Genomic DNA, 12,267 nt, shown 5'->3' with positions numbered 1-12,267 from the left:
AAAAGACTTACGATGCTCACCATAGGAAGACTCCTCAATGTGTGCCTGGAGATAAAGTATGGCTTAGTACAAAGTTCCTCTGCTTAAAGCTGCCATCTGCACGTTTTGCGCTGTGGTATGTCGGACCTTTTGCCGTCCTCCGACGCCTTGGGAATTTGACTTACAGTTTGAAGTTACTACCATCCATTAAAATTCATAATGCCTTTCCATGGCCCTACTGAAACCGCTCGTACTGTCTGAATTTTCCAGCAAAGCTCCGGAACCCACACCGCTTGATGCAGAGGAGGATATTGCATATACTGTTGATGACATCCTGGATGTACGCAAGAGAGGTAAACGATGGGAGTACCTTATTTCCTGGAAAGGACACAGACCGAAGGAGAACTCCTGGGAGCCCATGGCTAATATTCTGGATAAAGACATGCTCCGTCGCTTCCATCAGTCTCATCCTCGTAAGCTGAAACCCCATGGGGGGCCCTTGGAGGGCTGCGCCCTCTGTTGCTTTCCTTTTTTCTGCCTGACTCAGTCCGTTTTGGTAAGATGGCTGCCTCTGCTTCTCCACACCGAACCCTCTGGCATTCTCGGTCTGGCATGGGCGATTGCGTTCGCCATCTTTTTCCAGAAGTCACCTAGGGCACGTGCGCTAGTATTTAAACTCCTTTCTTGATACTAACTACGAGTTAGCAAGGAATCCTCCATGCTGATCTCTCCTCGTTACCAGATGCTCTCGCTCTGTGTTCTCTTGCTCCAGGAGGACTTAGGTACCCGCTCCATGGGGGCCTTGCTTCGATCCTCTATACCCTCCGGGGCTATCTACTACCAACAAGGATGCCTAAGGTTCCCGCCCCAGAGGGCTTACAATCTAAGTTTTTGTACCTGAGGCAATGGAGGGTAAAGTGACTTGCCCAAGGTCACAAGGAGGGACAGCGGGATTGAACCCTGGTCTCCTGATTCATAGCCCACTGCTCTAACCACTAGGCTACTCCTCCTCCCTTAACATAAGGTTTGGAGGTAACCTGCACAGAGCAGCAGTTACTACCATAAGAAACTAGCTGGGCAGACTTGATAGGCCATTTGATCTTTTTCTGCCGTCATTAATAAATTACTAGGTTGCTAGAAATCGGGACACCAAGGTATCTAATACAGTTGGGGGCCCATTTGAATGGGAATTTCTTCTTTTCAGGGCTGTAGTCAGGCCATTTCGCACCTATGGCTCAGTGAAAAAGTGTGCCCTCTCTATGAACACAAAATACACCACCAGAAGGCAGTAGGGGGCTTTAATTTCTAATTTTAATTTTGACCCAGTAGTTTCCTCCTGCTTATTTGAGTTTCCAGCTCAATTGGACCCAGTATGGGGATTCTGGACCCATGAGCTTTATAAAAATGTATGGCCTGCTCTGTCTACAATTCTAGGTGGAATGCAAAATTACATGCAGATTAAAACTCATAACTATCAAAAGATTCACAAACAAGACAAACAAAAATATGTATACATCCATGCATCAAATACTATTCACCATATTTAACTTAGTTAGGTTTCTAATGTTGGAAAAATGAGCATGGAAAATAATTGTATCTGTATCTTATGGATAGATCAGAAGATTCAATATCATCAGATGTATCTTACCTGATGTAAGAGGCTGGGAAACGGCCCATGAAGTTTCTCTTTGAAAATCTGGGGGTTAGACAGAACTATAGGTCCTTGCACACCCACAGACCTTGCACCTGCTATCATAAAGCATATGCGAGAATTTCAAAATTAAATCCCAGCATAGCAGAGAGCATGTGTGTGTGCTCAATCACACACACACATGCTCTCTGCTATGTTCAGTCGCACACACAAATGCTCTCTCTCTGTGCCATGCTCAATCACACACACACACACACGCACACACATGCTCTCTGCTATGTTCAGTCATACACACGCTCTCTGCCATATTCAGTCGCACACACAAATGCTCTCTGTGTGCCATGCTCAATCACACACACACACATTCTCTCTGCTATGTTCAGTTGCACACACAAATGCTCTCTCTGTGCCATGCTCAATCACACATGCACACAGACCCTCTTACTCTTGTTGCCCCCCTCTGGAAGCACAAGGAGCAGTAGTAGCAGCAACCTCCAATCCTCCCCTTGAAGCTGCTTCTTTTGGCCAGCAGGCCATGCTGCTCCTCCTGCTTCTGACTTTGGAGGAAGAACGGAAAATGTAATTCTTCTGGTGACCCCATGGACCACGCTGCTCCTTCTGCTGCTGAGTGCTGAGCGGGAGAGGCACGTGACTGATTGCAGAGGGAGGCATGGCCTGTGCATGCCACCTCGGCTGAGCGGCAGCGTTTATATTTTTTGTTCTGGTGATGACTTTCCCGCCTTTCCCTTCAAAGAGGATGCTGAGGGGCGTAGGGATACCAAGAGCAGGCAGAGCAGTTAATCTTCTCCCGGCTCTGCTTCTTTTGTTTGGGAACCTAGTCTAATTTCAAGAATGTCAGTTTTAGATGTATTACCCTTATATCCTGGAAATGCATTGGACTCCCTGATACCTCTCTCCAGGCCATAGTACAAGTTAAGTGGAACTCTCACATACAGCAGAATGTTGTCTGCAAAAAGGGCGAGTTTGTGTCCTACTCCATCACTAGCGAGAATCCCTTTAGTAATCTTTCACCCATGGATCTTAGCTGCTAGTGGTTCTAAAGCTAGTGTGAAGAGCTTAGGTGACAAGGGACACACTTATCTTGTTACCCCTATCCCCAGGAAAGTGCTCAGAGATCTTCCCATTCAACCTAACCTGTGCCTTGGACTCACTATAAATGTTTCTAATCCAACACAGAAAATCAGTACCAAATCCAAACTTTTTTAGTACACAGAATAAATATTCCCACTCAACGCAATCAAATGCTTTTTCAGCATCTAACGCCAGTTAAGAGTGTTACAGATGACACTTTTATCAGCTGTATTCAATAAATTAATAATTCTTTTTTCTTTTTTAATTTCTTTTTTATTAACTTAAGTGCAAGAATTTTCATAATGAACCTTTTAGGACAGTAATCCAATTTCTCTTAATGGGTCATGTCAGTAAAAAAAAAAAAAAAAAGTTACCACGGATCTGCCATCCAATACAGCTGTACCATACTGTCTGAGCCTTGCCTCCCCTTCATGAAGCCTGTCTTGTCCTTGTGTATCAACTGGGACAGAATGTCACTGAGCCTATTAGTTAGGACGTCTGCTAAGATTTTAATATGGATGTTCAGCAAAGATATTAGGCGATAAGGAGGAACACTTCCCCGAGAGTTTACCCTCTTTTGGAATTGCTGTGATGCTGGCTGGCTTCATTGAACTCGGTAACTGTGCCCCTAATAAGACTTCACTGAAAACGTCAGCTAGCTTTGCGGGCAAAACTGAGAATAAATGCTGTAGTAAATTAAACCGAAACCATCATTACCAGGGCTGTCCCCCAATTTTAGGGATTTAATGGCCTGTTCTACCTCTTGACTAGTTATTTTCCCCTCTAGAAAAAGCACTTCACTCGTGCCCAAGGTTTTTAAAAGAATGTTATTTAAGAAGTTATAACAGCTTGCTAGAAAGAAACCTCTGATGAATATAAGGTTTTATAGAAAGCAGTAAAGGCTCCCTGCTATTTGTGGCAGCACCCTTTTCTACAAAAAGCTGTTTAACCACCCATGCACTAGTCATCACCTGATTTGTTTCCCACTGTATAGTATCTTGGCCTTGTTGTTTGTAAACAGTACTCCACCTTCCTATTCAGAAGCTGAGTCAGCTATTCCCGCTTGTATGCTAAACTGCCCTTCAGTGTGAGAGGGGGGATTTGTTATTCAGAAAGATTCTCATTTCTTCCTTGATTTGGAAATGTCTTTTTTTAAGCAAGATAAGCTGACTCTTATGGCAGCCTTTGGCTGCATCCCACAATACCTTCTCTGGGTCGTCTAATGTTTCACTCGTTATCAGTCTAATCTGCGATGGCCTTGTGAATAGAATCTGCATTTTCTGGGCATTTAAGTAGTGATGGGGCTAACAGCCAGTGCCTGGGCCTTTGATAGTTAGGTTCCAGCACAGAAGTCACTGTTACTGGAGCATGATCAGACCACACCGTGTCTCCCACCAGAGCAGACTGAACAGCTGTGGCCCATTTGACACAAGCGTACAACATATGAGTGCATGAGTACGAATTATGGGGAGGAGAGAAAAAGATATAATTCCCTTCCAGCTTTATAGACATGCCTCCAAAGATCAAAAAGCCCACTGTCTGCCATATGGCATGTGAAAATTTCCACATGGCTCCTTACACTGCTATTGGCGAGACCCGTTCTGACAGTGTCTGGGTTTGAAACAATATTAAAGTTGCCACCTAAAAGTGCCACCCCTCTGAGAAAGCAGCAAGTTCCATTAGCACCTGTAAAATAAATTCAGTTTGCCCCATATTGGGTGCATATATCGATCCCGAAGTAATAATGGGGTCTAAACTTCACCCCTTGACAAATATATATCTACCCTCTAGGTCCTTCTTTACTTTGTGTGCCCCAAAGAGAAGTTTTCTAGAAATTAATATACCTACCTCCCCCACCCTGTTTTTCCCCTGTAAATGAGGCCAGAAGGGAAACACCTTTTTATTGGTAAAGGTTAAATTCTCGTCCCTTTTTAAAGTGGGTCCCTTGTTAAAAGAGGATATCCGTGTTTAATCTGGATATTTCCCTAAAGAGCACAAAATCATTTTAGCTGGAGAGTCTAACCCTTTTACATGAAGTGTCAAACAATTTAAAACCTTATCTGATTCCATACCTTTTTTTTTTTTTTTTTTAATGCACACTGCAGCATATTTTACCCTATGTATTAAAGATTATGGTCCAAATGAAATACTAGCAATGCATAGCAGAAAACCTTGCTCCTGTGGCTAAACCACACATTTACCAGTTCCACTAAATAGTGAAGTTAATATAACTATAATAAACAACTCCCTTAACTATAAACCAACAATCAGGGATCAATTGTAACATATGAAATAACCGCAGTTTCCCCTTACCCTGAGCCTTCTTACCAGAGTAACCGCCTCTGGCACCATCAGCCAAAAGGAGCTTCGAGTGCCTTAAAAAATCTTGAAACTCAAGGCCCACTTCGAAAAGGGTGCTTATTCCTTCCTCCCCCCCCCCCCCCCCCCCCATCCAACATGTTATAGAAATCTTTTCACTTTGGGACTGCAAGCCATCGGTCCAAGAATAATCTTGGAACTCTGTCAGTGGGACGGAGTAAATATTTGCCACTGATAAATAGGAAAAGCTTTGCAGCAATTTTCCGAAAGATGTTGGGGACTTAGAGCTGTGTAGGGAAACATGACTGTGGTGGAGCACATGCCAGACAGATGGACATTTGAGGTGTATCGTATGTAGCTTTGGCAGCAAAGCCGACTACACTTACAGGGACGGCATTGTCAGTTGCTTTCAGAATTGTACAGAGGCGACAAAGCATCATCGAGCTGAGCACAGAACCGTTGTAACTCTCCGTGACTTTAAAAGCAAATGCTGCCTTCTCCTGTGCAAACATGTACAGCAGGCATAGCATCCGTCCTGTCTGAAACTGAACAATTTTATATTCCAAATGGAATTTTTTCCAACCATCTAGAAATAGCTACCCTTGAGAGCAGCCATATCACTAAGGGAATCATACATGACAACACAGATGAAGAAACTGGTCCCTATGAACAACGATGCGGCAAATTACAAGTACAGGACCAATCAGGTTGGAGGTGCTTGTGAGGTTATTTTGGGCACTTTCTAACCCTACTAATACAGAAAAGGCAGCTAGCACAGTCTTGGCGGTTGTTCCCTGGGATAAAAAGAAGAGCTACTCACGGGAGATTGATCCAGGCCCGGGGGGCAATGCGGTCCTCCTGTAGCCTGTTGTTACTCAGGACCAGCACACTCAGGTTTAGGGTCTTGTTCAGGACCCCCTCTGAAACTTCCTCTATGTGGTTGCTGTCCAGGTGTAGTTCCTGTGAAAATGTGACATACAAAGGATGCTTATTGGGGGCAGAATACAACCCTAGGGAGCCAAGGAAAAGGGGAGGTTGGAAGAAAAGCAAGAGAAATAAAGAGAAACAAGGGACCTGCTAGTAAAAGAACAGACCAACTGCAAGCCATGGGCAGACTCATATTTCAGCATAGGCATTGGAGGTAACTCTCAACAGCACCAAAGTCTGAAGGCGCCATCTGGCTGTCCCAAAATTGAAAGAAGCACGCCAAATGTGATCTTCAGGTAGTGCTGCGCCCATAAAAGCCCTAGGAAGAAATAATAGCATGGCGTCTGTGACCCAGCCTGCATTCACAGGCTCTGTATCAGGGCTGGGCAAACCTTTTTGTGCTGGGGTCACATTGCAAGTTATTGAATGGCAGGGCAGGGCGGGGTTAGGCATAGTAAGGTGGGGCGGGGTTGGTCCTCGACACAGCAATCAAATCTCCACCACTTTCTGCAGGCAACGTCATACATCAACATGGCATCATCTGCCGGGGTGAATGCGTCTGAGTTAATTAACTCTGGCACGACCCTAGCGGATGGCGTCAGTTAAAGAAGAAAGAAGAAGACATCATCAGAGCTGCTCCAAGGCCTGGGCTCTGGGCCTAGGCAGAGTCCCATGTGTCGGTACCCAGCCTCCGAGCTGGGCCCCAGCACTGCACCTACGTCCAGGCCGAGATCCCAGCATTGGGACCCAGCCTACAGGTTAGGCCATGATGTCGGCCCGGGCCTAGGCTGAGGTCCAGACATCGAGACCCGGCCTCCAGAATGAGTATCAGCTTTGGGCTCTGGAGGCCAGGCCCCAGCATCGGGCCTGGGTTGAGGCCCCAGCATCAAGACCCAGCCACCAGGCCACAGCATTGGGCCTGGGCTCCAGCCTAAGCCAAGGCTCAGGTGTCAGCACCTGGCCTCCAGGCTGGGCCCTAGCATTGGGCCTGTTTTTTCCAGGCTGAGTCACTAGGGTAGGGATCTGGTGTCCGGCGTGTGTCCAGGCTGAGGTCCCAGCAACGGAACCCGGCCTCCGGGCCTAGGCCCCAGTGTCAGAACCCTACCTCTGGGCTGGGCTGCAGCTTTAGTCCTGGGCCCAGGCTCCAGCCTAGACCAAGGCATTGGCTTTGTGGAGGCAAAGGTTGAGGTTGCAGCAACCTATCACATTCTCGGCCTACACAAGGCCAAAGCTTTGTCCTGGGCTTAGGCCTTGCCGGTGGATTCCCACTGAGCCAGGGTAAGTGGGAGCTGGGGGCATCCTGGCCCCGGCTTTTTTCCGGGTGGGTGGAAGGGAGAAAAAGGAGGCCTTGGGTTGCCCCGTTTTCAATTTTTGTCTATTTTGGTGGGGGTTTTTTGTTAATGTTTGATTTGTTTTTTTCACATGAATTAAATGAATTAAACATTCCACAAACTGAAATTCATGGGAAATACCTTCTGAAAACAAGCCAAAAAATGAAAACAATTTTTTTCCCTGCAAACTTCTAATTTTTACATGACTATATAGATCACTAACAGGATATAAAACAGCACACCTTTCTACACGTGGTTATTAGTCTCAGGCCATGTGACGATATACATTCCTATAAGATAGCAAGAACATTTAACATTTGGCTATTTGGAGTTGTTGGTCCCCACAGACTACCACCATATAGAATAGGAAGGACCTCTTGCATTCCCGCCTAATCAAGTATTTTTATTATCCTCCCCATTTTATCCCAAGTCTCACCTATGTAAAAAGATGCAACAGAGCTGGTGGGGCAGTGCTGGTCAGGAGAAAGGTCAGTTGTATCTAAACAGATGCCATCTCTTCTGTGCCACTTCTTCTCCATGGACAGGTCCATGCCTGCGGGGACTCGACTCTGCCTCCTGGTCTGCTGCTGGGGTCTGCGCCATTTGGGGGACCCAACTCTACCCCTGGTATGAGCCCTCCTTGAGGACCTGACTCCATCTCCTGGAGACCCAGCTCCACCTCCTGGTCCACCTTGGGGTCCACGCCAACCTGGGGGACCCAACTCTGCCTCCTAATTCACCCTTGGGGTCCACATCCTTCTGGGAACCAGACTCCACCTCCTAGTCCCTACTCTCCCAGAGGGACCCAACATCACCTCCTAATATGTTGTTGGGGTCCTTGTCCTCCTAGGGGACTGAACTCCACCTCCAGAGTCCATTGATGTCCTTAGGCTTTTCTTCCTTGGTAGGAGGATTTCCCCATGCTTGGGTTTACAGCTTCACTAGGCTCATGGGTTGCTTATTGTTCAGTGATTGAGGCTCTCAGCAGTCTCAGTTTGCAGTGATTCTGGCTCAGCTAAGCTCATGGCCAGTCATTTGTTGTTACCTAGCCTGGTGGGATCACCTCCTCTTAGCCAAAAGGCTGAGATCCAGGCAGGAATAATGAAAGAGAATATGTGCAAGCCTTTCCATTCTGCTTTGTCCCTCTCTTTTTCTCTTCTAAGAACTCGGTACCCAAGGGTTCTGACTTGGGTGAGAATCTGTTTGCTTCCTAGGACTTTTTTTGTGTACATTTCTCACAAATCTCTCTCTCACTCAGAATTCTGTAATGTAGTGCTTTTCAATCAAAGTTCTGTAAGTTAGGATTTTGCCATCCTTTGTTTTTAAAGTGATGTTTCATTTCAAGTTACCAGCAGCAGTCAAGGGGGCTGTGACATGCAAATCCCCTACCTGAGTTTCTGACTCATCTATTCAATGGCCATTTAATCACCTTCACAGTAAGAGGTCTGGCAACCTTTTCAATTTTATTCTAGCTTTCCCAGGCTGGTGGTTCATGTTACACAGCTGCATTGCCCTTTGTTTTCTGCTGCAGTTCACTTAAATGGCAGCATGCTCTTTGCCCCCTCTCCCTTGGAGGGGGGTTTCATATACAGAGTAGTGAAAGAATTGAAAAATGAAATCTGTACTTTTCATTAAAATCAGCTACAGTACCTGAAGACTGGAGGATGGCCAATGTAACGCCAGTATTTAGAAAGGCTCCAGAGGTGATCCAGGATACTTCAGACCAGTAAGCCTGAATTTAGTGCCGGAAAAAATGATCAAAACTATGATAAAGAACAAAATTGCTGAACATAGGTAATGGGACAAGCCCAACATGGGTTTAGCCAAAGGAAGTCCTGTCTCCCTAATCTGATATATTTTTTGAAGGCGTGAATAAACAAGTAGATAAAGATAAGCCAGTTGAATAGTATTATCTGGACTTTCTGAAAGCATTTGACAAAGTTCCTCATGAGAGCCTCTTGAGGAAATTAAAAAGTCATGGGACAAATGTTCTCTTGTGAACTGAGAAATGGTTAAAAGAGAGAAAACAGAGAGTAGGGCTAAATGGTCAGTGTTCTCATTGGAGAAAGGTGACTAGTGCAGTGGCCCAGGGATCTGTACTGGGACTGTGGCTGTTTATTTATAAATGATCTGTATAGAAACTAAGGTGACCAACTACCCGGTTTTGAACTGGTCAGTCTGGTTTTCCCACAGTTGTACAGTGTCCGGTTACAAGTGTAACCGGACACTGTAAAATACGGTCAAAACATGCAGCAGAAAGCAAGAACAGTGATTCTCAAACAATGTGTTGTAGCTTCCTGGTGTTCCGCTGCCAGGGACGGTTCTACCATGAGGCAGGGTGAGACGACCGCCTCAGATGGCAACATTTTGGAAGTTGCAAAAAGTGCCCCCCAAAACGCTCCTGTGGGGACCGCCTCTCCTTACCACAAGACAAGAACACGCCAGGTTTAGATGCCACAGACTGGAAGAAGAGCCCCAGTTCAGAACCTGCAGCCTGGCAGAGCCCCAAAGTTGATAAGCAGAAAATTCACACCTTCCGCAGGCCTGCAGAGGAGCCTCATGGTGGTGCAACTCAGTGATGTGCCCACAGGGGTTAACACCGCCATCGCAGGCCAGAAGAGGAACCTCGCATAGCGCAGCTCGATGATGCACCCGCAGTCTGCAAAGGAGTCTCTTTCTCGCAGGGTTCCCACCATCCTTGGGCCAGCAGAAGAATTTCAGGGCGTTGTTGTTGGTTTCATGTCAATGGGGTTTCACCCCAGCAACAGAAAGAAAAGGAAGACTTGTACAGGGAGAAGAAGGGACGTGGGCTGAGCGGGAGGGAAGGGATTGAGGGAGAAAGAAGGGTGTAAGTGTGAAAGAGCAGAGGGAAAGGGTGAGAGAGAGAAGGAGGGAGGAGGTGAGAAGAGAGGATCAATGAGTGGGGAGGGAAGAGAGGGTGAGAAGAGGGGTGAAAGGAGGGAGAAGGTGGAAAGGGTGAATGAGCAGGAAGGGGTGAAAGTGGAGGGGTGAGAAGAAAGGAATGAATGAGGTGGGAGAGGAGGGAGTGATGCGTGAAGGAGGTGATTGTGTGAGAAGGGAAGGAAAGAAAACGTGGGTGAGTGAGGAAAGTGAAGGGAAAGGGGCTGAGAAAAGAAGGAAAAGGGGTGAGTAAGGAGAGGAAAGAGAAGGGGATGGTGCGTGAGAAGAGGTGAGTGAGAGGGGAAAGGGTGGGAATTAAAGAGTTCCTTTTTCACCTGCCACCAGCCATTTCCTCCTCCTCTTGTTATATTGATGATTTTGAATTTCTTCCGTTTATGCAAATGAGGGGGAGGGGCACCCCCCACCTCGGTTGAGTGTCCAGTCCTGCTCTGTGGAAACGCTGGCAACCCTGATAGAAACAGCTGTGGAGACGGTTCTCCACACTCTCGTCTCTGACTGGAAAGGGAGGACACATCTTCTCATCTTCCCTCCATGAACTCTGGCCCAAGGCCACCCATCACTTTCAAACTTCAAACTTTATTTCTGGATTTTACCAGCCAGCAATTATTTACAGGGATATTTTGCATAGGGTAAGATGGTACATACTGAATATCTCAGAATTCATGGGACTCAAAACAGTTTGAATCACAACTTCTCCCCACCACATACATTACTCATGAGGCATACTGGAACAGCCTTTTAATATTCATGTGAAAATATTATCTCTCACCCCACAAATTTCTCCAGAACATAAATTTATTTATTTATTTATTTAAAAACTTTTCTATACCGTCGTTTAGTAGTGCACCATCACAGCGGTTTACATTTAGGCACGAAATAGGTTTGATAGTTTTCTAAGTTATCCAAGCGGTGCCAATATTTTACGGTTACATTGTTCAATAATATACTCTAATTGAAAAGTGGGTTGGAGATGCTATTTACGATTGCCGTGCTAATCGTATATGTGCATACTGTATTTAAATTAATATTTAATTATGAGTAAAATAACAAAAAATAATAAAAATATAAAGACAAACAACTCTGCTTTTATAGGTGATTTTCAGCTGAATGTATTTGTTGTTTCTTCAGGGATTACATTCCCAAAATTACACTTTCTATTGTCACTTCCATGCAGGGCCAGTGCAAGAGGATTAGGCACCCTAGGCACCTTTTGCCTTGCGCTGCCCCCCCCCCCCCCCAGGTCATGCTGACACACCCCTTCCCCGGTTGCGCCCCCCCCCCCCCCCCCAGCCGTGCTGACTCCTTCCTCTCGTTTTTTTGGGCCTTGAGCGGCAAAGAGGAGTGGAGATTCGAATATCCGCTCCTCTTTGCCGCCGCTGCTCGTGGCCCCACATGACTCGCGCCCCCTTAATGGTTGGCGCCCTAGGCCTAGACCTAGCTCCCCCTAGTGCTTCCGCTGGCCCTGCATCCATGTAATCTAGATGTGAAGTTGGTACCTGAAGACCTGGCTGCATAGGTAAAGGGTATTCCTGAGGTGGTCCAGAGGCGTTCCAGGAAGGAGTTGAGTTAGCCGGATAATTTATCAGCTAACGCTGGTCATGCTGCAGACCTATCCTAAAGTTAACTGGATACACTTATCCAGCTAACTTTAGGATATCCAGGTATATTTAGCAGTGTGGCTGTGCCACTGAATATACAGCATTAGCTAGACGGATAAGGGTATCCGGCTAACTAGCGGAGCCACACAGTTGCTGAATATGTACCTCAGTCATTCTGGAAAGACTGGAAGAAGAAGATAAAAGAAAAAAGGGATACAGTAACCAGAATTTCTTTTCTTTTCCTGTAGCAATCTGCTTGTTTCCTGATTTACATGCATATACCTCTTCCCCTTCTCCCCACTCCATCTTTGGTGAGAAAATCTAAAGATGGAATGAGGAATCATGCCATGAGCCCCCAAACCACCAGGGCCTTTACCACTCTCCTATCTTCCTCAGTTTCTCCAATGCAGGACCTGTCCAAACCTGCAAGTATGAAATGCTGATAGCA

General features: G+C 46.1%; 1 protein-coding gene across 1 annotated transcript in view; it reads right to left on the bottom strand.

The window, feature by feature from the left end:
- LOC115098166 (extracellular matrix protein 2-like) overlaps positions 1-12,267 on the bottom strand; it is a 127,742-nt gene that overhangs the window by 37,758 nt on the left and 77,717 nt on the right. The window contains exon 8 of the mRNA XM_029614552.1: positions 5,862-6,001. Coding sequence (XP_029470412.1) covers positions 5,862-6,001 — 140 coding nt within the window. The remainder of the gene's footprint in view (positions 1-5,861; positions 6,002-12,267) is intronic.

The sequence above is a fragment of the Rhinatrema bivittatum genome, chromosome 1 (genome assembly GCF_901001135.1).
Source record: "Rhinatrema bivittatum chromosome 1, aRhiBiv1.1, whole genome shotgun sequence".
Classification (NCBI taxonomy): Eukaryota; Metazoa; Chordata; class Amphibia; order Gymnophiona; family Rhinatrematidae; genus Rhinatrema; species Rhinatrema bivittatum.
The sequence above is the reverse complement of the archived record's forward strand: the minus strand, read 5'-3'. Positions and strand labels throughout refer to the sequence as shown.